The sequence below is a fragment of the Phyllostomus discolor genome, chromosome 10, assembly GCF_004126475.2.
Source record: "Phyllostomus discolor isolate MPI-MPIP mPhyDis1 chromosome 10, mPhyDis1.pri.v3, whole genome shotgun sequence".
In the NCBI taxonomy this organism is placed as follows: domain Eukaryota; kingdom Metazoa; phylum Chordata; class Mammalia; order Chiroptera; family Phyllostomidae; genus Phyllostomus; species Phyllostomus discolor.
Genome location: NC_040912.2, coordinates 25,801,597 through 25,825,579, shown reverse-complemented (window position 1 = coordinate 25,825,579; position 23,983 = coordinate 25,801,597). Strand labels below are relative to the sequence as shown.

Genomic DNA, 23,983 nt, shown 5'->3' with positions numbered 1-23,983 from the left:
GTCAGAACTTAGATCTAAGTTGATACTTGTGCATTTTATTATATAACTTTAAAAATATAGAACATAAATATTGAACTCGAATAGTTTAGGGGTGAAGTATATTGCTGTCTGCAACTCTTGGGTTGGCCAAAAAGATCATTTGTTTTTTTCCATAAGATGGCTGTAGTAGTACTTAGTTGCCTTTAACTTCATTGGAAACAGTTTTGTTAGATTGTATTGTGACAGCTTAACGAAATTGGTGAATTTCTATGTAGCCATTTTAATATTGAAGATGGAAGAAAATAATTTTGGCATATTATGCTTTATTATTTCAAGAAAGAAAAATGCAACTGAAATGCAAAAAAAAAGATATGTGTAGTGTTTGGAAAAGGTCCTGTGACCAATCGAACATATCGAAAGTTTCATCCTGGAGATTTCTCACTGGACTATGCCCCTCAGTCAGGTACACCCATCAAAGTTGATAGCAATCAAATCAAGACATTACTTGAGAATAATCAGTGTTATACCATGTGGAAGATAACAACATACTCAAAATATCCAAAACAGTAGTTATTGGTGAAAATGAAAAATGTCTTTTACGTTATGGAAAGCAACTAAACGGACTTTTTGGCTAACCCAGTAACTTTGAAATGAATAAAAGTCAGCTCAGTTATGGATAGATGTATAGATATGTGATAAAGCAAATACAGCAAAAAGTTGACTATAAAATATAAGTTGTTGGTTTTGTGAGTACTCACAAGCAGTTTTTTCAGCTGTTCTGTTTGAATTTTTTTAAATAAAATGGTGGGGGGAAAGTGATGGCCAAGACTTCTGGTCAAAATGGTGGCATAGGTAAACGTGGCTTGCCTCATCATATAACCACACCAAAATTACAACTAAAATATAAAACTGCCATCACTCAGAACCATCAGAAATTGAGTCGAATGGAAGTCGAACAACTACAGAATTAAAGAAACCACATCCATCCATACTGGTAGAAGGGGCAAAGATGTGGAACAGGCTAGTTCCACATGCATGTGTGGTGAATAAAAATTTGGGCAGGATCTCTCAGGAGCGAAGAGTCCCAGCCCTACACCAGGCACCTCGGCCCAGGGTTCCAGTGTCAGGAAGATAAGTCCCCCTAACTTATGGCTGCAAAAACCAATGGGGATTGAGTCGATAGAAGAAACTTCTGGAGTCCCAAGCAGTTCCCCTTAAAGAATCCATACATGGACTTACTCAGATTTACTCTCTCTGAGCTCCAGCACTGGGGTAGCAGTTAGAAAGGCACCAGTGGCATATGGGGAGGAACTGAAGTGTCTGGCGTCAAGGTGAGAGCGGGGGGACAGTTGTCTCTCACACAGAAAGGCAGGCAGAGGCCATTGTCCCTTTCTGCGTCCTCCTCTCACAGAGCCACAGAGTGGGCAGACCAGTGCCATATCTGAGACTCCATCAACCTGGCTAACACTGTTTGCCCAGCCCTGGAGATTCCCTGAGACTTTATCCCACCCAACTTACAGGCCCACCCAAACTGTTAACTGTGACTTTTCCATATGAATGATGTATTAGATTATGCTTTATAACTTCCTAAATCCTATCAAACAAGTAACAGTGGCCTCAATGAGCTCACAGCCCCCTACCTCTTGCTAAGTGGCCCCAGGCCCAGGACTAGCAACAGCCAGTCTAGATTCACAGTGTGGCTTCACCTGGGAATCTTCAAGCCCAGCACAAGTAGCAGACATCTTAGACTGCTTTATAGCTCATTCAGAGGCCCTCAGCAAAACACAGGTGGGGACTGACCTAGGCCTACACCAGCCAGGATATCCCAGAGCCTGCATCCCTGTGGACAACTACAGACCACGTCAGAGCATTACCATCCTGCCACTGCACAGCTGATCCTCCATGGAGGGTGGAGGTTGGTGGTCAGTGGTCAGAGCCAGTCCTTACAGCTGACTGGCTTGGGTAAATCCCTCCCACTGACCTGCCCACAGCAGTCAAGGTTCAACTACAAGAGGAGGGTGTACTCAGCCCACACGGAGGGTGCACCTTGAGTACCCAGCTTGGGTAAGCAAGGAGACTGTGCTACTGTACCCTACAGGACACCCATTCCATTAGCCCATACTACCAAGACAGCATCAAAGCATCTCTACTTAATACATAGAAAAAAACACAGGGAGGCTGCCAAAAGAAGGAGACAAAGAAATATGACCCAAATGAAAGAACAGATCAAACTCCAGAAAAAGAACTAAACAAAATGGAGATAAGCAATCTACCAGATGCAGAGTTCAAACACTGGTTAGTGGGATGCTCAGGGAACTTACTGAGAGTCTCCATAAAATAAAAACGATCCAGTAGAAATGAAGGATATACTAATTGAAATAAATAACAATTTACAAGGAAACAACAGTAGCGTGGATAAAGCTGACAATCACATCAGTGATTTGGAACATAAGGAAGCAAAAAAACAATCAGAACAACAAGAAGAAAAAAAAAATCTAAAAACAAGAATAGTATAAGCAGCCTGTGGAAGTATTCCAACATTTGCATCATAGGGGTACCAGAAGGAGAAGAGAAAGAGCAAGAAATTGTAAACCTATTTGAAAAAATAATGAAAGAAACCTTCCTTAATTTGGTGAAGGAAACAGAGATGCAAGTCCAGGAAGCACAGAGCATCCCGAACAAGATGGATGCCAAGAGGCCCACTTCAAGGCACATCATAATTGAAATACCAAAGGTAAAGAGAAAACCTTAAATGCAGCAGGACAATAACAATTTGCTACCTACAGGGGTGTCCCATAAAACTGTCAGCTGATTTTGCAAAAGAAACTTTGCAGGCTAGAAGGGATTGGCAAGAAATATTCAAAGTCATGAAAAGCAGGGACCTACAGCCAATACTACTCTACCCAGCAAAGATATTATTTAGAATCAAAAGGCAGATAAAGTGCTTCCCAGACAAGAAAAACCAGAGGAGTTCATCATCACCAAGCAATTATTATATGAAATGTTAAAGAGACTTATTTTTTAAAAAAGGTTGAAACTATGAACAATGAAATGGCAATAAATACGTATCTGTCAACAGCTGAATCTAAAAACCAAACTAAGCAAACAAGAACAGAGACAGACCATGGATATGGAGAGTGGTTTGATGGTTGCCAGATGAGAGGGGGGGTGTAGGGAAATGGGTGAAGAGGTGAGGGGATTAAGAAGTACAAATAGGTAGTTACAGAATAGCCATGGGGATGTAAAGTACAGTATAGGAAATAGAGTAGCCCAAGAACTTATATGTATTACCCATGGACATGAACAGTGGTTGAGGGTGGCCTGAGGTTGGGGGGGCGGGGTGTGCTGGGTGGAGGGGTGCAAAGGGGGAAAAATTGGGACAACTATAATAGCATAATCAATAGAAAGTAATTTTCAAAAAGTCATGGCCCATTGAATCAACTGCTGTGTGGCTAAACTTCAGTTTCCTTTTTTATAAATTGAAGTCAAATGAGAAAATAACATATTCTTTTTAAAGTGGACAAACAATAAAGATAATATAGAGCAATAATCAAAGGTGTTTCCTCTGATTTCCAGGTATAGTGCTGTTGAAGGCTGTTAAATATTTGCATTCTTTCTCCTTGGTACATGATAGTATTATACTTCTTTGCCCATTTGAAGTTAAGTGTGGCCAGGAGACTTGCTTTAGAAAGCAGTTTTAAAGAGCTGTGCACCAAAACCAGACAAGGGCACCACAAGAAAAGAAAATTACAGGCCGATATCTCTCATGCACATAGATGCAAAAATCATCCACAAAATATTAGCAAACCAAATTCAGTACTACATTGAAAAGATGATACACCATGATCAAATGGGATTTATTCCTGAGATGCAAGGTTGGTTCAGCATCCACAGATAAATCAACTAGATACACCACATTAACAAAATGTAGGATAAAAATTATATAATCATTTCACTAGATACCACAAAAGCATTTGACTGAATTTAACGTCTACTTACGATAGAAACTCTCAAAAAACAAGGTATGGAGGTAATATATCTCAACATAATAAAGGCCATATATTACAAGCCTACAGCTAACATCATACTCAATGGTGAAAAGCTGAAAGCTTTTCCTTTAAGATCAGGGATAACACAAGAATGCCTACTCTTGCCACTTTTACTCAACATAGTATTGGAAGTCTTAGCCAGATCAATGAGACAAGAAAAAAGAAATAAAAGCCATCTAATTGGATATGAGATATTACTTTACACCTATTACAATGGCTATTATCAAAAAGACAAAAAGTAAGTTTTGATGAGGATGTGGAGAAAAAGGAACCCCTAGTGTACTGTTGGGAATGAAAATTGCTATAGCCACTGCAGAAAACAGTATGCCAATACCTCAAAAAATTTAAAAAGAACTGTGATATAATCTAGCAATTCTACTTCTGGGCATTTATCTGATGAAAATGAAAACACAAAAAGATATATATAGCACCATGTTTATTGCAGCATTGTTTGTGACAGCCAAAATATGGAAATAACCTGAGTGCGCATTGACAGATGACTGAATAAAGAAAATGCTATATATCACACAGTGGAATATTATTCATTTATAAAAAAAAATCTTACCATTTGTAAAGCCATCGGTGAACCTTGAGGGAATGATGCTAAGTGTAATAATTCAGAGAGAGAAGGACAATTACCATACAATCTCACTTGTATGTGTAATATAAGACAAAACAAAACAACATAAACACACACAAAACCAAGCTCACACACACCGAGAACAGATTGGTGGTTGCCAGAGATGGGGACTAAGGGATGGGTGAAGGGAGTTGAAAGGGTACAAATTTTCAGTTATGACATATGGAAGTCAGGGATATGTAATGTACAGCATGGCACTATGTAATAATACTATGTCACATATTCAAAAGTTGCTAAAGGAAAATTTAAGTTTTTGTCTCACGAAGTTCTATAATTATGTGTCGTGATGGATATTAACTAGGCTTATTGTAATCATTTCATAGTCTATATAATATCAAATCATTATCTCGTACACCTATAATTTATATGATTATTTCAATTTACCTCAGTTAAAAAAGAAAGCCAGTGTATTCATTCTGACAAGCACACATCTGATTTTAGTAATCATTTTTGTTTGATTTTTAAAATCAGGTGTGGTTCTTTATAGGCCAAATGTCATTTCATCATTGAAATGAATATTTTTTTTGACTCGTGACTCTAACATGGTGAATTTAATAGATCACTTAATAGTTGGTTATGATTACATTTATGGGGTAAATGCTACTGTTTTGTGGAGTTCTTTTTATAATATGAAATTTAAAATTAGTTAAATGAAGTATTAACATTTATTTGTTTCAATATTCAGAAATTAGAGCTGAAGTTTTTTCTTTTTTCTAATGTAATCCTTAGATTGGTGTTACACTTGCTTCATAAAGTGATTTTTGCAAGATTTCCTTCCTCTCTCCATTGACATGGTGTAAAATTATCTCAGTTGTCTGTTACTTGGGTCTAAAGACTTTTACCTATGAAGTTGAGTAGACTTGTATGTTTTGGGATTGTAGCTCTTTAGGAAATCTCAACTTCTTCCATAGCTCTTGATCTCTTTTAGTTTCTATTTATTTAGTTGAAATTTTTCATTTATTTTGCTGGAATATAATTCATTTCATCCAGAATTTGAAGTGTATTTGCATAGAGTTTCACAAAGTACTCTCGGATATTTCTTCTAATGTCTTGTATATCTATAGTTTTTTCTTATTTTTAACATTGCATTTTTGTGTTTTAAGTGATTTCATTTATTTTTTTTTGATTCTTAGGTCTTTGTTTATTTTTGTTCATTGTTGTTCAAGTACAGTTGTCTCCATTTTACCTCCACCATCCCCTCCCCTCTATCCCTCCCTACTTCCCATCCTTGATCTCCTACCTCTTTGGTTTTGTCCAAGGGTCCTTTGTACATGTTCCTAAAAACCCTTGAGGAACTACTAAGTTAAACAGTGTTTTAATCTTTTTAAGGTGTTAGATTGGTTTTTCTATTTTTGTTTTCTAGTTCATTGCCCTCTGTCTTTGTTCTGTCGTTGCCATTCTCCTGCCTTCCTGGAGTCCATATTGTTCTTCTTCTAGATTGTGGAGATGAATGCACAATTTTCATATTTGTGATATTTCTTGTTTAGTAATATATGCCAAGACTTATCCTCTAAGCTCAGCTTTGGCTAGTGTATAATGTTTCCATTATTTGTATTTTTAAGATATTATGCAATTTTAGTTTTTATTCCGGTCTAGCATATGAGAACTTTTTGTTTGTTTTGTTTTTAATTTCTATGTGGTTAAAGTTTCTTTTCCTAGGAAAAATTTAATTTTTGTTTTGATGGTATTATAATTAGAACATAGAATTATAGGTATTTGGAAACTTCAGTGAAATATTTTGTGGACTAATATATGACTTTTTAAAAATGTTCTGTACTTAAAAATGAAGTACAATCTTTTATTTTAGATATAGAATTAATTATATATTCAATCTTATTATATTATTCCGTTTCTTTTATTTTTATTTTTTCCTTCATATATCTATATCTTACTTTTGCTAGAAATAAGCCTGGCTGGGTAATATTCTGGCAGATTTACAGCTCTCTAGGTTCAGATATCTATCAATACTTTCTGGATACACTCTTTGACATTTTTATTTCTTCATTACTATTTAGTCCCCTTACACACCCTTCTCCCCACACAAAATCACCACCCTGTTGTCCTTGTCCATGAGTCCTTTTTCTTTTTTGCATAATCCCTCCACCCACTACCCTCCCCTGCTTAGCTGCCATCCTGCTCTCTATCTGTGAGTCTTTCTCTATTTTGCTTGTTAGTTCAGTTTGTTCATTAGATTCCACATGCAAATGAAATCATGTGGTATGTGTCTTTCTCTGACTGGCTTATTTCACATCACATAATGTTCTCCAGGTCCATCCATACTGTTGCATAGGGTACAATGTTCTTCTTTTTTTACAGCTAAGTAGTATTACATTGTGTAAATGCCCCATAGTTTTTTATTCACTCATCTACTGATAAAACACTTGGGCTGCTTCCTATCTTGGCGATTGTAAATAGTGCCTCAATGAACACATTGTCTTTCAAATTAGTGTTTTCGGTTCCTTCAGATATATTCCCAGAAGTGGGATCACTGGGTCAAAAGGCAGATCTATTTTTAATTTTTTGAGGTATCTCTATACTGCTTTCCACAGTGGCTACACCAGTCTGCATTCCCTTCAACAGTGCAAAAGGGTTCCCCTTTCTCCCCATCCTCACCAGCACTTGCTGTTTGTTGATTTACTGATGATGGCCATTCTGACAGGTATAAAATAATATCTTATTTGGTTTTAATTTTCATTTCTCTGATGATAGTGACATTGAACATCTTTTCATATGTCTCCTGACCATCTTTCTGTCCTCTTTGGAGAAGTGTCTCTTCAGGCCTGTTGCACATTTTCAAACTGAGTTGTTTTTCTTCTGTGTTGTTTTGTAAATTCTTTATAAATTTTGGATATTAACCCCTTATCAGATGTATTGGCAAATATGTTTTCCCATTCTGTGGGCTGTCTTTCTATTTTGCTGATATTTTCCTTTGCTGTGCAAAAACTTTTTAGTTTTATATAATTTGTTTATTTTTCCTTTTGTTCCCCTTGCCTGGGGAGATATATCTGATAAAAATCTCAGCTACATCTGAGATTTTGCTGCCTTTTGTTTTCTTCTAGGATTTTTATGGTTTCGGGTCTAACATTTAAGTCTCCAATCCATTTTGAATTTATTCTTGTGTATGATGTAAAGAGATGGTTTAGTTTCATTTTTCTGCATATATCCAATTTTTCAATACCATTTATTGAATAAACTATCTTTAGCCCATTGTATGTGTATGTGCTTGCTTCCTCTGTTGCATGTGAATTGACTATAAAGGTGTGGATTTATTTCTGGGCTGTATGTTCTGTTCCATTGATTTATGTGTCTCTTTTTATGCCAGTACCATGCTGTTTTGATTACTATGGCCTCATAGTATAGTTTGATATTAGGTAGTGTGATTCCTCCAACTTTGTTCTTCTTCCTCAGGATCACTGTTGCTATGTGGGGCCTTTTGTGGTTCCATATAAATTTTTGAAATATTTGTTCTAGTCCTGTGAAATATGTCATTTGAATCTTGATAGGAATTGCATTGAATGTATAAATTGCTTTGGGTAGTATAGACATTTTAATGATGTTAATTCTTCCCATCCAATAAGTATATGCTTATTTGAATCTTCTTCCATTTTTTTCTAAGCCCCCTTTTTAAAGGTCCGCTTATTCTGTCATGAGCTGCAGTTGTGGGTTAGAATTTTTTGTTGTCTGTTTTCAGTGGTCATTGCCTTATATATCTTGATAATATTGTAGATGTTTAAAGATGTTATGTACATTATATCTTCCTTAGGGTTGATATTACTTATTTTTATAGAATATTCCTTGTCTTGATTAATATATCCCCTGAGTATAACCTTTTCATGATATTAAAATTTAGTTGCTTATATTTCTAAGAACCAGACAGCCATTTTATCACTTTGATGTATATCCTTTTATATTTTGATTATTTATATTTTAAAAAATTAAAAGCTATTTTAAAAACAATTTAAGTGATATTATAGGTAGTGTTTTGTAACCTTCTTAAGTCCTAGTATTTTTTCATGCCAGTCAATATTCCTAAACATGATAGTTAAGTCCTTTTTTCTGATTGTTTTTCTCACTCAATTGAAAAATTATATATTTACTATAGAATTATTTAGAATTCCCACCCCTATTTATATTTTCTCTTTGTATTTGCCTAAAGCATGTGGATGTTAGTCCACATGCTGGGGGGGGGGGGGTTGTGTTCTTATAAGAATGTGCCACAATTGTAATTTTTTTATTGGTAGACATTTAATTTATTTCAGTGCTTCTTTTGGTGTACATCTCAGGTTAATTCTTGAAAACAGAATTGCTGTGAATATGTTTAAGGTTGTTGGCACATTTATGATTGCTTTTTCTCAAATTAGCATTTCTTACAGAGTAAGTCAAATCATTTCATTTTATCATGTCTAGCACAGATGTAATAGTTGATTCTGTGCTATTTCCTGTTCTAAAAAATTGCAATTCAGAGATTTACCACCAACACCCTTTCTCCCCCTCCTCTTGAGATCTAGAAACAGAAATACAGCTTCTCTATAAGTTCCCTGGTTAATAATCTAGAATACACAAATCATTCCGTCACAGATCTCGATTCAGTTGTGCAGAACACATGGGGGACTCAGTAGACATGGATTTTATACATTTTACTTAAATACTCAGGCATGTTAGTCCTTCCTAAGGACTGTTGTTCAGTATTCCTCAGAAAAGAAAAATTTCTCCCTGTCAATTTGACTTTCTGCCTGTCTCCAAACAGTATTTATGTTAGCTTATGTTAATGTCTAAAGATGTAATTATATGCAAATTGATATTATATTGGTTTATAATACTAGCCTACAAGAAAAATGAGTGATGTCATATATGGTCAGCATGTCTTCTTGAGTGCAGAATCTCTTTCTTACTCATTTTTCTTTCCTTAATCTAACAGTGCTTTTCCAACCTTAGCTTGCATGAGAATCATCTGGAGAGCTTGTTAAAACACAGGTTGATGGACTCCATCTAAGAAATTCCAGTTATAATTCTTGGATTGAACCTGAGAATTTGCGTTTCTAACATGTTCCCAGCTGAGGCCAATACTGCTCATCCAGGGATCGCTGGCTGAAACTGGTCTGATGGAATGAGCATGTAACTTGGTACATTGTTGGAGTGTGGTAAAAGTTTGAGTAACTGCTGCTCTCACTGAATTCCTCATGCTTTTTTCAGCTGAACTCTCTATACTCTTTATTTCTAAGTGAGGATGCTATTTATAGCTGGTTATTAGACTGACTATATTTACATACAGTTACTAGAAAAACAAAGGAAAGTAGTGTTAGAATCATAATGTTTTTGTGTTCCTTTTTAAAGCTTCATCAGGATAGACTTTTCAAAGTTACCTTTTAAAGTAAAAGTTTTTTAAAAGTTTAAAAATTTTTATCAGTCAAATGATATATTTATAAATAATGAAGGGTTTGTTATCTATTTTGAAACCTTTTTATAAGTGAAAATTAGTTTATAATCATTATTAATTATTAGTTGAAATATCATTGATTTTCAAGGAGTTACACTTCATTTCTTTTTTTTTAAATTATTTTATTGGTGTTCAATTACAGTTGTCTGCATTTTGCCCCCACCCCTCCCCCTCCACCCCAGCCAAACCCACCTCCCTCCCTTGCTTCCACCCTCCCCCTTGGTTTTGTCCATGTGTCCTTAATAGTAGTTCCTGGACACTGTTCCCCCCATTGTTCCCTACCCCCTCCCCTGTGGCTAGAGTTAGATTGTTCTTAATTTCAGTGTCTCTGGTTACATTTTGTTTGCTTTTTTCTTTTGTTGATTATGTTCCAGTTAAAGGTGAGATCATATGGTATTTGTCTTTTACCCTCTGGCTTATTTCATTTAACATAATGCTCTCCAGTTCCATCCATGCTATTGCAAAAGGTAGGAGCTCCTTCTTTCTCTCTGCTGCATAGAATTCCATTGTGTAAATGTACCATAGTTTCTTGATCCATTCATTTACTGATGGGCACTTATGTTGCTTCCATCACTTGGCTATTGTAAATTGTGCTGCTATGAACTTTGGGGTGCATAGGTTCTTATGGATTGGTGTTTCAAGGCTGTTAGGATATAGTCACAACAGTGGAATGGTTAGGTCAAAAGGCAGTTCAATTTTTAGTTTTCTGAGGAAATTCCATACTGTTTTCCACAGCAGCTGCACCAGTCTGCATTCCCACCAACAGTGCACTAGGGTTCCCTTTTGTCCGCATCCTCTCCAATACTTGTTTGTTGATTTCTTTATGATGGCCATTCTGGCTGGTGTGAGGTGGTATCTCATTGTGGTTTTAATTTGCATCTCTCTGATGGCTAGTGATGCTGAGCATCCTGTCATATGTCTCTGGGCCCTCTGTGTGTCCTCCTTGGAGAAGTGTCTGTTCAAGTCTTTTGCCCATTTTTTAATTGGGTTTTTTGTCTTCCTGGAGTGGAGTCATGTGAGTTCTTTATATATTTTGGAGATCAGACCCTTGTCCGAGGCATCATTGGCAAATATGTTTTCCCACTTCATTTCTTGCCAGGTTTATCAGTACTATACTTTGCCACTAAGGATCATCTATATAAGTACAATAAAATAATTAGCAGTCAATAATCATATTCCCATAATTTTTTAAAGTTTTAAATAAGATTAAGAGAATTTTGTGAAGTTTTTATTAGTATTTTTATTTTTTGTAAGGTTTTCTTTAGAAGTGAGTTTAGGCTCTTACATATTAAAAATCAGTATTTAAAAACAGTATTTTTTTGCTGTGAGTTACTTTGATCTGTTTTGACATTGATAATGCAGGACAATGTAGTTGCCCTTGCTAGTTTGTGAATAAAGATGCAAATAACAAAGTAACCAGGATTCATAGCCAGTAAAGGATTGTTATTCAAAATACACAAAAAATACTTAGAACTCAACGTAAGAAAACAACCTGATTTTTTTAAATGGGCCACAGACCTTAATAGATATCTCACCAAGGAAGACGGCAAATAAGTATCCGAAAAGATGCTCCATATCACATTATCAGGGAAATGCAACTTAAAACAATAATGAGATACCACTACATGCTTATTAGAAGGGCCCCAATCCAGACACTGACAACCCAAATGTTGGCCATGATACGGAGCATCAGAAACTCTCATTTATTGCTGGTGGGAATGCAAAATGGTACAGACACTTTGGAAGATAGCTTGGCAGTTTCTTACAAAGCTAAACATGCTCTCAGTATTATTCATGCCCCTCGGTATTTACCCAAAGTATTTGAAATTGGACATCTATAGAAAAACTTGCATGTGGATGTTTATAGTAGCTTTATTTGTTGTTGTGTTTTTTTTTGATCCTCACCCGAGGATATTCTTTCATTATGTTTTAGAGAGGGAGGAAGGAGGGGAGATAGAGAGTGAGAGAGAAACATTGACTGCCTGCCTCCCATACACATCCTGATTAGTCATCGAACCCACAACCTAGGCATGTGCCCTGACCCAGAATCAAACCCACGAGCTTTCAGCTATGGGACAATACTCCAACCAACTGACCATACCAGCTGGGGCAGTATAATAGCTTTATTTCTAATTGCCAAATCTTGGAAGCAATCATGATAAGAACAGGAACAGAATCACAGAAATGGAGAACACGTGGAGGGTTATCAGCAGGGGAGTGGGAGGAGCAGAGAGGGGGGAAAAGGTACAGAGAATAAGTAGCATAGATGGTAGGTAGGAAATAGACAGGGGGAGGGCAAGAATAGTATGGGAAATGTAGAAGCTAAAGAACTTACAAGTATGACACATGGACATGAACTAAAGGGGGGAAATGTGGGTGGGGGAGGATATGCAGGGTGCAGGGGAGTGAAGGGGGAAAATGGGACAACTGTAATAGCATAATCAATAAAATATACTAAAAAATAAAAAAAATTTAAAAAAGAAGTGATTGGATAAAGAAACTGTGGTACACCCAGACAAGAGTATATTATTCAGCACTATAAAGAAATTATTTATTAATCCATAAAAAGACATGGAGGAAGTTTAAATGTATATTAAGTGGAAAAAGGCACTCTGAAAAAGCAGCCAACTATGTGATTCAAACTCTATGACATTCTGGGAAAGAAAAACTATAGAGATAGTAAAAAAAAAAATCAGCGGTTGCCAAGGGTTGGGGGATAGGGAAAAATGCATGGGCAGAACACAGGATTTTCAGGGCAGTGGAAATACTCTGTGTGATACTGTAATGATAGACAACATGACATTTTACACTTATCCAAACCAAACCTATAGAATATATTCAATACAACACCAGGAGTGAGCCCTAATGTAAACTGTTGACTGGGGGGTGATAGTGACACGTCAGTGTAAGTTTATCAGTTGTGACACGTGTACCACTCTGGTGGAGGATGACTGGGTATGTGTGGGGACAGGGATTCATGGGAACTCTCTATAACACCCTCTCAGTTTTGCTATGAACTTAAAACTGCTCTTAAAAAATAGTCTGAAAAACAAACAACTTCCAAAACAAATGTAGAGTCCTGTGCAGTAGTACTGTTTTCTGTGTATTTCACTCAGAGAAGGAGTGGTCCTCACACAGGAAACCAGAGGTAGGAGGATGGGCCTGAGGGCTGGGAAGAAAGCTTCACAGGCTGGATTTGGGGTGATTCTGAGAGGTGAAAGTGAAAAATGGTCTCTTCCACATATGGATGTCCTTTATACGTAGAGGGGATTTTTAAAAATTAACCACCATTGTCTCAGCAGTCTTAGAGCTAGGCTTTGGTGTTCCTGCGTTGCCCAAGTGTACACAAAGTTTATTTTCTCTTCCTTGGTTGTCTAAGTGGAAGCTGCTAGAAAAGAAGAATCCCCACAGTATCAGGGTTGAAGAGCAAGCTCTCATACATAGTACAGGTTAATTCAGGACAATATTGCTTCCCAAGCTGTCTGTGGAGGATGTTAATGAGTATACTTCCAAAATAAGTGTTCTGGGTCATATAAGTAAAAGAAAGAAAATAAAGGAGGTTTTTTAAAAAGTATATGTCTTTGTGTGTGTGTGTATACATTTGAGTTGTTGAACAGCTAATTACATTGTACATTGATTAGAGGAAGGCGTAGTATACCTTATTTCCCAAATTTATTTTGATCACGGAACCCTTTTGTCATATATTCTGACCTATATCCACGAGCACTGTTATAAGTAGTATGCTTCATAAAATACTACTCTAGGTTAATGGGCAGAAAACCAGGCTAGCTGGAAGCTATCACTTGCTGAGTTGAAAGGAAAGAACTTTTGCTACCGTGATGTTGTTTTTCCTCATTTAAATGATAAGACATTTTTCAAATATTCAGATTTAACAAATTAGATACAAATGATTTCATCTTCTGTGACTTGACAAGCATAAGCTTTAAATAGCTTTCATAAACCAAGAAGCCATCTTTTGGTTTTGCTTTGACTGAAACAACTTGTTAAAAGTCAGTGATTAAATGTGAACACTGCTCTCAATAGAACTTTCTGCAGTGATGGTAATGTCCCATATCTGTGCTGTTCTAGGTGGCAGCTGGTAGCCACTAGCCACGAGTGGTTATTGAGCATTTAACATGTACTAGTGTGACTAAGGAACTGAGTTTTTAGTTTTATTTCATTTTCATTAATTTAAATTTAAATAATTGCATGTGGCTACCAGCTGTTGTACTGGACAGTGCAGTCTATAGACTAGATGTGTAGACCAGAGCACTTTTATACTATTTTAAATTGATATGATTATAATTAAATTACTCTTTGGGGAGTATTTTTTTAAAAGTTGAGACTATGATGAATATACTTACATGGTTTATGTGCATGTAACTCTATAGCCACATAATTGAGAGCACTCAGTGGTTTGTACTTTTAAAAAACTATTTTATTAGCTAGCTTTCCAGATCGTTAATATTTTTTGTAGTTGTTATTTCTTTTGTATAACCAATAGTGCATTCTGAAATGACCAAATAAGTTTTTATATTCAGTTTTAGAAAAAAATGATAACGTGAAGAAAGATATCTTGTGAGATAACAGACCTCAGATTTAGCTCCATTTGCCATTGGCATGCTTAGTGGTATTAAAGCATTTGCAAAACTTGTAGTATTGATTTATCTCTAAGTTGGAGGTACAGTGTATATAGATGTTCTTTGAAAATGTTAGAGCTGTACAAAATGAAAATAATTAGCATCGTTATTAAATACTTCTGGACATGCCAGAAAATTGACTCATTTTCTGTGAATGTACTTTGAGTTTTAAACATTGTGATCCTTAATTATTTGACTTTTGACAAGAGTAATGTTTACACTTGTTAGAAATTTAAAAATTAAAATAAATTAAGGCATATAAATTGGCAAAATAAAAGTATGACTAAAAGAAACTTGAATTATTTAGAATAAATTATTAAAGATAGGACTACCTGAGGACTTCGTCATTTTCAGAGTTGTTTGTCTTATCTAGAACTGAACTTAGGAAATTTTATGAACTAAATAATTCTTTGCATGCAGCTTATTTAATATATTGATACCTTTTATCCTTACACTTGCCATTGGGTAAAATATTTTCTCTTTCTGTTATGACTAAAGAGCTTCACTTTAGTATTTGAACTGTTAAGGAGTTTATTTGTATTTTTATTCCATTACCTTTCAATTGTAACTGGTTTCATTACTTTTAAGAGGTGGCCATTACGTAAAAAGTCGTCTACAAGCATTCTGTATAAAGTGGAACTGATGGCTTTTCCACAAGAAGCTATATATTATGTGGAGCCATAGGTACAGCCTCAACATAAGCAATGATTTTTTTCAGTGTATAATAATAATTTTTTAAAGATTTTATTTATTTATTTTTAGAGAGAAAAGAAGGGAAGGAGAAAGAGAAGGAGAGAAACATCAGTGTGTGGTTGTCTCTCACATGCCCCTAACTGGGGATCTGGCCCTCAACTCGGGCATATGGCCTGACTGAGAATTGAACCAGCAGCCCTTTGGTTTCAGGCCAGTGCTCAGTCCACCGAGCCATACCAGCCAAGGGCATAAAATAATTTTTAAAGCCATATATATTTACTATGATAATCATTACTATTTGTCTTTAAGTTGTGGTTTTTATTTTCCCTAATTTACCTAATTTTAAATATAGCTACTAAATGGTACTAATCAGTTGGGATTTAGTGTTTTGTATTACATTTGATTGTTTCATTAATTTGTTGATGTGAAAAACTGAATGTTTTTAGTAACTTTACTCAGAGGCGTCTTCAACTGATCATGTCTAATTCAGAATATGATAAAATGTTTTAAACATTACACAAGATCATGAAAATCTTAGCATTTAAGGGACCTTAGTATTTAGTGTACAGCTCCTTAACTGGTTTGCACAAAAATTTTGAAATATATTTTAGTTGCTTTGAGAATAAGGAGTAAAGACAAAATTCCTTCTTTTTCTTTTGTTTTTGTTTTTATAAAGACACCTAGCTGTTGGGTGGAAGAGGGAGCAGAAAAGAGGTCGCATCAGCGATCTGCATCATGGGGGAGTGCTGACCAACTAAAAGAGGTAAGCTATTTCTGTTTTTAGTCTATAACCTAGTTTTTAAAGATTTTATTTATTTATTTTTTGGACAGAGGGGAAGACAGGGAGAAACGGAGGGAGAGACATCAGTGTGCAAGAGAAGCATTGATCAGTTGCCTCTCACACACCCCCATCCGGGGACCTGGCCCCACAACCTACGCATATGCCGTGCATGGGAATCAAACTGGCGACCTTTTGGTTTGTGAGACAGTGCCCAACCGACTGAGCTATGCCCGTTAGGGTCCTATAACCTATTTTGGTCTTAGCAAATTATCTTACTATTTCCTGAATATAATGGTACTTTCTTTATTTGTGTTAGCCTCACCTCTTACAGAGTTTAAGTCTTGCCTTCCGTGTTTTGATAACAAGTCTGAGTTTAACTTAGATGTGTTATTCATGTTCTTTATAAGTATCTGTTATGCACCCTCTCACTTTTTGCCTTTCCAGAATGAATTCTGATTTTATATATCATATTGGTATATCTTCTTTGTTTTGGTTATCTTTTGTTCCACTTCAGCTTTCTTGCTTTTGAGTTACAGCCACCAAAACTTAGATCATAGCTTTGTACAATGGTAAGAAAGTGTTTTCTGCTTCTAATAGCTTTGTTATATAGCCAGCATGTTGTTGCCCTTTAAGACCCAGTATAGTACAGTAGAAGTCACATCTTTTATAATAGTTTTTATGACCCTATTCCCTTATTCATTATGAATAACCCAAATTACAATCAACTTTATATTTTGGATTATTTTTCCTGATAGTGTTATATCTATCTAAATTCTTATCTACTTTTTATAGAAATTTAGAGTTGAAAGGTCACCTAGTCTATTTTCTATGTAAACACTCCTTTAAAAAATGGTTATCTAGTGTATTTTGATCGTTCTTGGTGAGAGAAGCTCATGGCTTTGCAAGAGAACCAAACTACTTCATTTGTTTCAGCTTAAGTTGTTAAGTAGTTCTTTCTGTACATTGAACTCAGAATTATACCCCTTAGTTTTGACTCTGCCCTCTGTATCAATGTGTAAGTCTATACTTAAATATTTCAAATGCTAGCAATGTCATTTTTCTCCAAGGTAAAGATTGACATTTCTATTATATATTTTTATATATGCCATATTTTCCATACCTTTTAGTATCATTTTCATATGCTATGGGCTATCAGTATCTTGCATATACTATTGTATCTAGACTGAATAGATATAATCTATTAGCATGATTATGCCTATGACTATATTAAAATTTTAGTAGGTTCTTTATATTTAATTATAAATAGGTTCTCTATAATCTTTATAGAGAAATCCTTGACATCTGTCCACCTACACACAAATGCATGTGCACAAAATCAGTTACTTCCAGCAGCAAAAAAAAAAAAGAAGGAAAGAAGGAAGCAGGTTTAATATAACTAAAGTAGCTACGTATCTATGCATAAAATCTGAATAACGAAAAAACACACTTGTAATTTTATCTCAGAGGTAAATACAATCTCAAAATAATAGTCAAGATTTGGCATGGGTGAACTTTGGACTACAACAACACAAGGTATGCATGATTGAAAAAGGAATGGCTAACATTAAATGTGGAATGAGAGATTTGATTGCTCTCCCACAAAGCAGCCATAAAGCAGGATGAATCAACTAATCCAGTGCTCTGGAAATCAACCAAACGAATTGAGAAGCTTTCTTTATTCATGAAAATTACTGAACTCAGGGTAAGAATAACACAAGTTTGTGGTGTTCTTATCTGGCCCTTTCCCCCTCTTCCTCATCCCTGCCTTTGTTGGTATGACATTTCAACTGAGGTGGGGCAAGCCTTGGAAACCAGAAGCTTGCAGCCTTTGCAGGGAGAGAGCACTTAGTAGAGAGTGTGGAAGATTAAATTAGTGATCTTCGTTGCAAAGGAACAGGGAGGGCCAGTGGCACTCTGCCAATCTGAGATTGGAGTCCTATTTGTGGCAAGCAATACACTCATGGAGTAGTGAGATTTTATAGAGTTCTAGGAGGCAAGACAGTCACAGGAGCTTTACAAGTTCATCTCATATCCCATCTTCACTGGATATGCACAGCAGAAAATGAAGTGGGCCCAAGCCACCTATGCATCGCTGGTCAGTGGAGCCTAAGAGTACATAGAAGAGATTCAAGCAGGCCTAGTGATAATAAAATTTGGAGCCAACTTGTAAAAGGCTCAGACTTCAAAGGCACTACTCACTCTATATACAAATCCCATCCTAGGAATGGAAGCCTTACTGGACTGAGATGTTTGGGTAAAATCTCAGTCAGTCTTTGTCTGAACCCGAAGATGAACATTGGAGACAAGCTTGAAAAGGTCTTATGAAGCCAGACTTACAAGGAAAAATGAGGGGGAAATAGTGGAGGAGAGACATCAGTGACCACACGTTAGTGGAAAAACAGTATTTTAGTCTATCTGGTTACTAAAGCACAAACAGAGAACACAACAACAGCTTTCAGAGAAAATCAGAACCTAGAGTTGCTACAATCTATTATCTAAAATGTCTGATATTCAACAAAAATATTAGAGATATATAAAGAAATATGAAAGTATAACCCATACTTTTAAAAAAAGCAGTAATAGGAACTGTGTCTCCATGTTGGATTGAGCAGACAAAACATCAAAATAACTGTTGTAACTGTTCAGAGGAGGAAGCCATTTTTAAATCATTAAAGGGAAGTAGGATGATAGTAACTTAGTGAATGAAGAGTTTTCACAAAGAGATAGTTATTATTTAAAAGATGCAAACAAAAACTCTAGAGGTAAAAAATGTAACAGTGCAATTACAAATTCATTAAATAGACCTAATAGCAGATCTGAGATAGCAAGAAGAATCAGTGAATTTGAATATGTCAACAGAATTTAAACACTCTGATGCCAGACAGAAAAAGACTGAATAAAAATTAAAAGACCCTAAAATACCTGTGAGAAATCATTAAGTACATATACACTGACATTATAGGAGACCCAGGAGAGAAGGAAAAGAAGATAAAACGTATTTGAAGAAATAATGGCAGGAAACTTTTCAGATTTGGTGAGAAACAATCTATAGATTTAAGAGATTCAACAGATCCCAAGTAGGAAAACAAAATGGGACACACATAGGCAGAGCACGATCACGCTGCTGGAAGCCAAAGGAAAAGAGAAAACTCTTGAAAGCTGCAAGAAGAAAATGTCTCGTTACACATAGGGGATCAGTAACAACTTTAACAGCTGGCTTTTTATCAGAAATGGTGGAGACCATAAAGCATGATATATTGAAAGTGTTAAAAGAAAAAAAAACAACTGTCAACCAAGTATTCTATATCCAAAAAATCTAGTCCTCCAAAATAAAGGTGAAAGAAAGTGCTCCCAGATAAGCAAAGATTGAGGGAATTTCTTTCTACTAATTCTCTTAACAAGAAATACTAAAGGAAATCTCCAGATGTTAATTCAAATCCACTGGAAGAATTAAAGAATGTTTGTATGGTAAATATCAAAGAGTCTGTAAATATATTTTATTCATTTTTCAGATATTTAAAAGACATATCATATAAGTCAATAATTATAACATTATAATGTTGGGTTTATAAAATATATATGACAATAACACAAAAGAGGAGCAAGGAAAAGGACATATTATTTCAGTATAGTTCTTATCTTACTGGGACTATTTTGAAGTATATTGTGATAAGGTGTTATAATCCCTAGAGAAGTTGCTAAGAAAATAACTCTAAAAAACAGAAGGTAAAAGTATCAGAGAGGTATCAGGTGAGTGCACTAAAAATACCGCAAAAGAAAGAATAGAATTTTAAAAACATACGACACAAAGAGAAACTGAATAGCAAAATGGTAGAGGTAAATCTCACCATGTAAATACATTCAATGTGAATGGACTAAATGTTCTGCTCAAAAGGCAGAGACTGTCAGACTGGATTTAAAAAGTAGCCCTAAGCTCTGTGCATCTCTAAGAAGCACACCTTCAATTCAAAAACAAATAGGTTGCAAGTAAAAACATAGGAAAAGATACACAATGAAAACAGTTGTAAGAAAGCTTACCAAATAAAATAGACTTTAACAAGAGGTATTACCAAAGATAAATAGAGACCTTTTTTCTTATCCTCACTCAAGCCCATGCTTACTGATTTTAGAGGAAGGGAAGGGAGGGGGAGAGAAAGGGAGAGAGACATGGTTGCAAGAGACAAACATCGATTGGTTGCCTCTCGTAAGCACCTTTAAACTGAACCCACCACCTAGGCATGTGCCTTGACCAGGAATCGAACCCATTACCTTCAGTTTATGAGATGACGCTCTAGCCAACTGAGCCACACTGGCCAGGCTGAAGCATTTTATATTGATTAAAAGGTCAATACATCAGGAAGGTATAGCAATCGTAAATTTTGTGTACCTCTTACAACAGTACCAAAATGCATGAAGCAAGCCCCTCAAAGGAGAAATACAGTTTCTACAATAATAATTGGATATTTCAACACCTCATTCTAATTACTTGATAGAACAACTAACTAGATGGAAAATCAGCAAGGAAATAGAAACTTCAACATTATCCATTAACTTCACCTAACCGACATGTATAGAAAACTCTACCCAGTGACTGCAAAATACATATTTTTTTCAAACATCTGTGAAACATTCTCTGGGTTAAACCATTCACTGGGCCATAAAGCAAGTCTTCATAGATTACAAAAGGTTGAAATTCTGTAACAGAAAGAATTTGTAGAAAACCCCAAATATTTCTCAATTAAACAATACGTTTCCAATAATACAAGGGAAATTTTAAAATAATTAAGTGAACGAAAACAAAAAGATAACTTAGAATTTGTGGGTGTAGCTAAATCAGTGCTTCAAGGAAAATTTATACCTTTAAATACCAGATCAGTACCTAAACTTCCATCTTAAGAGACTAGGGGAAAAAAGCAAACCAGACCAAAAGCAAACAGGAAGGAGATAGGAAAGAATATAGCAGAAACCAGTGGAACAAAAATATAAGAATAAAATTGGTGAAACTAAAAGTTGGTTCTTTGAAAAGGTCAACAAAGTTGACAAACCTTTAGCTACAGACTGACCAAGAAAAAAAAAAGATACAGATTACCAAAATCAGCAGTGAAAGGGGTGACATTAGTAGCATCCTTACAGAACTTAAAAGTATTGTAGAGGAATATTATGATCAACTTTGTGTCATCAGTTTAGAAGCTAAGATGAAATGGCTGATGAATTTCTAGACAGACACATGTTACTAGAAGGAGACAAATGACCTAAACTGGTTTAAGAACAACTAGAAAATATGAATAGACTTGTAACAAGTAAAAAAAAAAGAATGAGGAATTAAAGATCTGTCCACAAAGAAAATGCTTGTATTAGATTTGGTGAGTGCTAACTAAATATTTAAAGAGGAAATAATGTTAATCTTTCACAAACTATTTCAGAAAACAGAAGAAAAGGGCACACTCCCTTTTGGGAGTGTTATTTTATTGGGCCATAGTTACCTGATTTCAAAGGCAGGCAAAGACATCTCAAGAAAATAAAATGGCAGAGCAATCTTTCTTGAATATAGATGTAAAAACCCTTAACAAAATATTCTCAAACCAAAGCTAGCAACATATAAAAAGGATTATACACCACATGAGCAAGTGGGATTTGTCCCAGGTTTGCAGAGTTGGTTTAAGATCTGAAATTCAATTAATGTAATACACTTTATTACTACTAATAATAAAACACTTTTTCAACTCAGAAGAGTCAGAGAAAGCATTTTTTAACACCCATTTATGAAAAAAAAATCTGTTGGCAAACCAGAAATAAAAGTTTTTGTGTTGAAAAGATTCTTCATTTATGAAGAACCTACAGTCTACGGCCATACCACCCTGAATGCACCCAATCTCATCTGAAGAGCCTACAGATAACGTAGTTAATGTGAAAACCAGAATGCTTTTCTCCTGAGATCAGAAACAAGGCAACAATGTCCAATGTCACCTCATCGCTACTACTGTTCATTATTGCACAAGGGGCCCTCGTCAGTGGAATTGGGCAAGAAAAGTAAATCAAATACCCAGATTGTAAAGGGAGTGGTAGAACTGCCTTTATTCACAGGTAATGTGATGCTATTTGTAGAAAGTCCTGGGGAGTGTACAAATATGTTACACGAACTAATAAACAAGTTCAGGCAAGAGTACAGGATACAAGATCAACACACAGAATCAGTTGTCTGCCTAGATACTAGACATGAACAACACAGAAGGTAAGGGAATAGAGTATAATAGTTACATCAAAAATGATTAAGAGATTTAGGAGTAAATTTAATGAAACAGTGCAAAGCTTGTACACTGAATACAAAACATTTCTGGACAAATTAGATTTAAATAAATGGAAAGACTTACTTTGTTCATGGATTGTAACACTCAGTGTTAATATTAATATGGTAATTCTCCCAAAATGATTCACGGTAATTGCTATTAAAATCCCAGACATTTTGTTTTTGGCAGAAATTAACAAGGTAATCCTAAACCTTATGTGGAAATGCAAAGGACTAGAGTGGCCAAAATAATTTTGAAAGCAAGGAAAAAATTGGAGGACTTACATTATGCAATTTCAATACTTCTTATAAATATACATTAATGAAGTTGGCAAAGTAATAGCATAAAGGAACACATATAGATAAATGGATCAAAATTGTAAATTCAGGATTAAACTCATATGTGTGGTCAGTTCATTTTCAACAAAGTTGCCAACACAATTTACTTGAAAAAGTGTTTCTGACCAGTGCGGCTAGGATGCTTGCATGTCCCTGCGTAAGGGAGAAACTTCAGTCCTTGCCTCCCACTTCAGAGCGTAATTAACTCACCGTGGATCATAGTCCCAAATATAAGCTCTAAAATTATAAAGCTTCTAGAAGACCTTGGATTAGGTGGGGCATTCTTAGATGCAACACCAAGAGCGAGGCAATAAAAGAAAACATTCTTCATTGAATTTTATTAAAAGGAATAATTACACATCAAAAATATGACTAAGAGAATGCAAAGACAAGCCCCAGACTGGAAAAAATATCAGCCAACCATATATCTGATACAGGGCTTATTTACAGAATATGTAAGGAACTCATACACATCAATGCTAAGACAACCCACTTAAAAATGGGGAAGACACTTGAACAGAAGTACTTCCCCAAAAATTTATGGTTACCAAAAGATGTTCAGCATCATTAGTCATTAGACAAACAAAATCAAACCATGAAATACATCTACACACCTAGTACAATGATTTTAATTTAAAAGTCAGTGTCGAGTGTTGGCATGAATGGAGAGAATCTGGAACCCTCAAACATTGTTTGGAATATAAAGTGGTACAGCCACTTTGGAAAAACAGCCAGTTTCTTTAAAAGTGAAGTCATTAACTTAGCATGTAACCCAGCAGTTCCATTCTTAGGAATTTGTATAACAAAAGTAAAAACACATGTCTACATTGAGACATGTACATTATTGTTTATAGCAGAGTTGTTCAGAATGACTAAAAACTGGAAAATATCAATCAGGTGGTAAATGGATAGATAAAGTGTGGTGTATTCATGCAATAGCATACTCTTCAGCAATAAAAAACAAACAGTATACTGAATACTCATACACGCTACAGTGTGAATAAAAAAGTTCAGAAAGATTTTACTAAGTTAAGGGTCAGCACTTTTTTTTTCTATAAAAGGCCAGATAATAAATATTTTGGAGTTTGTGGGCCATATTATCTTTGTTGCAACTACTCAACCCTGCTGTTGTAGTGTGA

General features: G+C 35.5%; 1 protein-coding gene across 5 annotated transcripts in view; it reads left to right on the top strand.

Annotated features, from left to right (window-relative positions):
* GLCCI1 (glucocorticoid induced 1) overlaps positions 1-23,983 on the top strand; it is a 96,699-nt gene that overhangs the window by 37,036 nt on the left and 35,680 nt on the right. For all 5 annotated transcript variants that reach the window (XM_036010312.1, XM_036010313.1, XM_028526215.2 and 2 more), the window contains exon 3: positions 16,115-16,201. In XM_036010312.1, the coding sequence (XP_035866205.1) occupies positions 16,115-16,201 (87 nt within the window). The remainder of the gene's footprint in view (positions 1-16,114; positions 16,202-23,983) is intronic.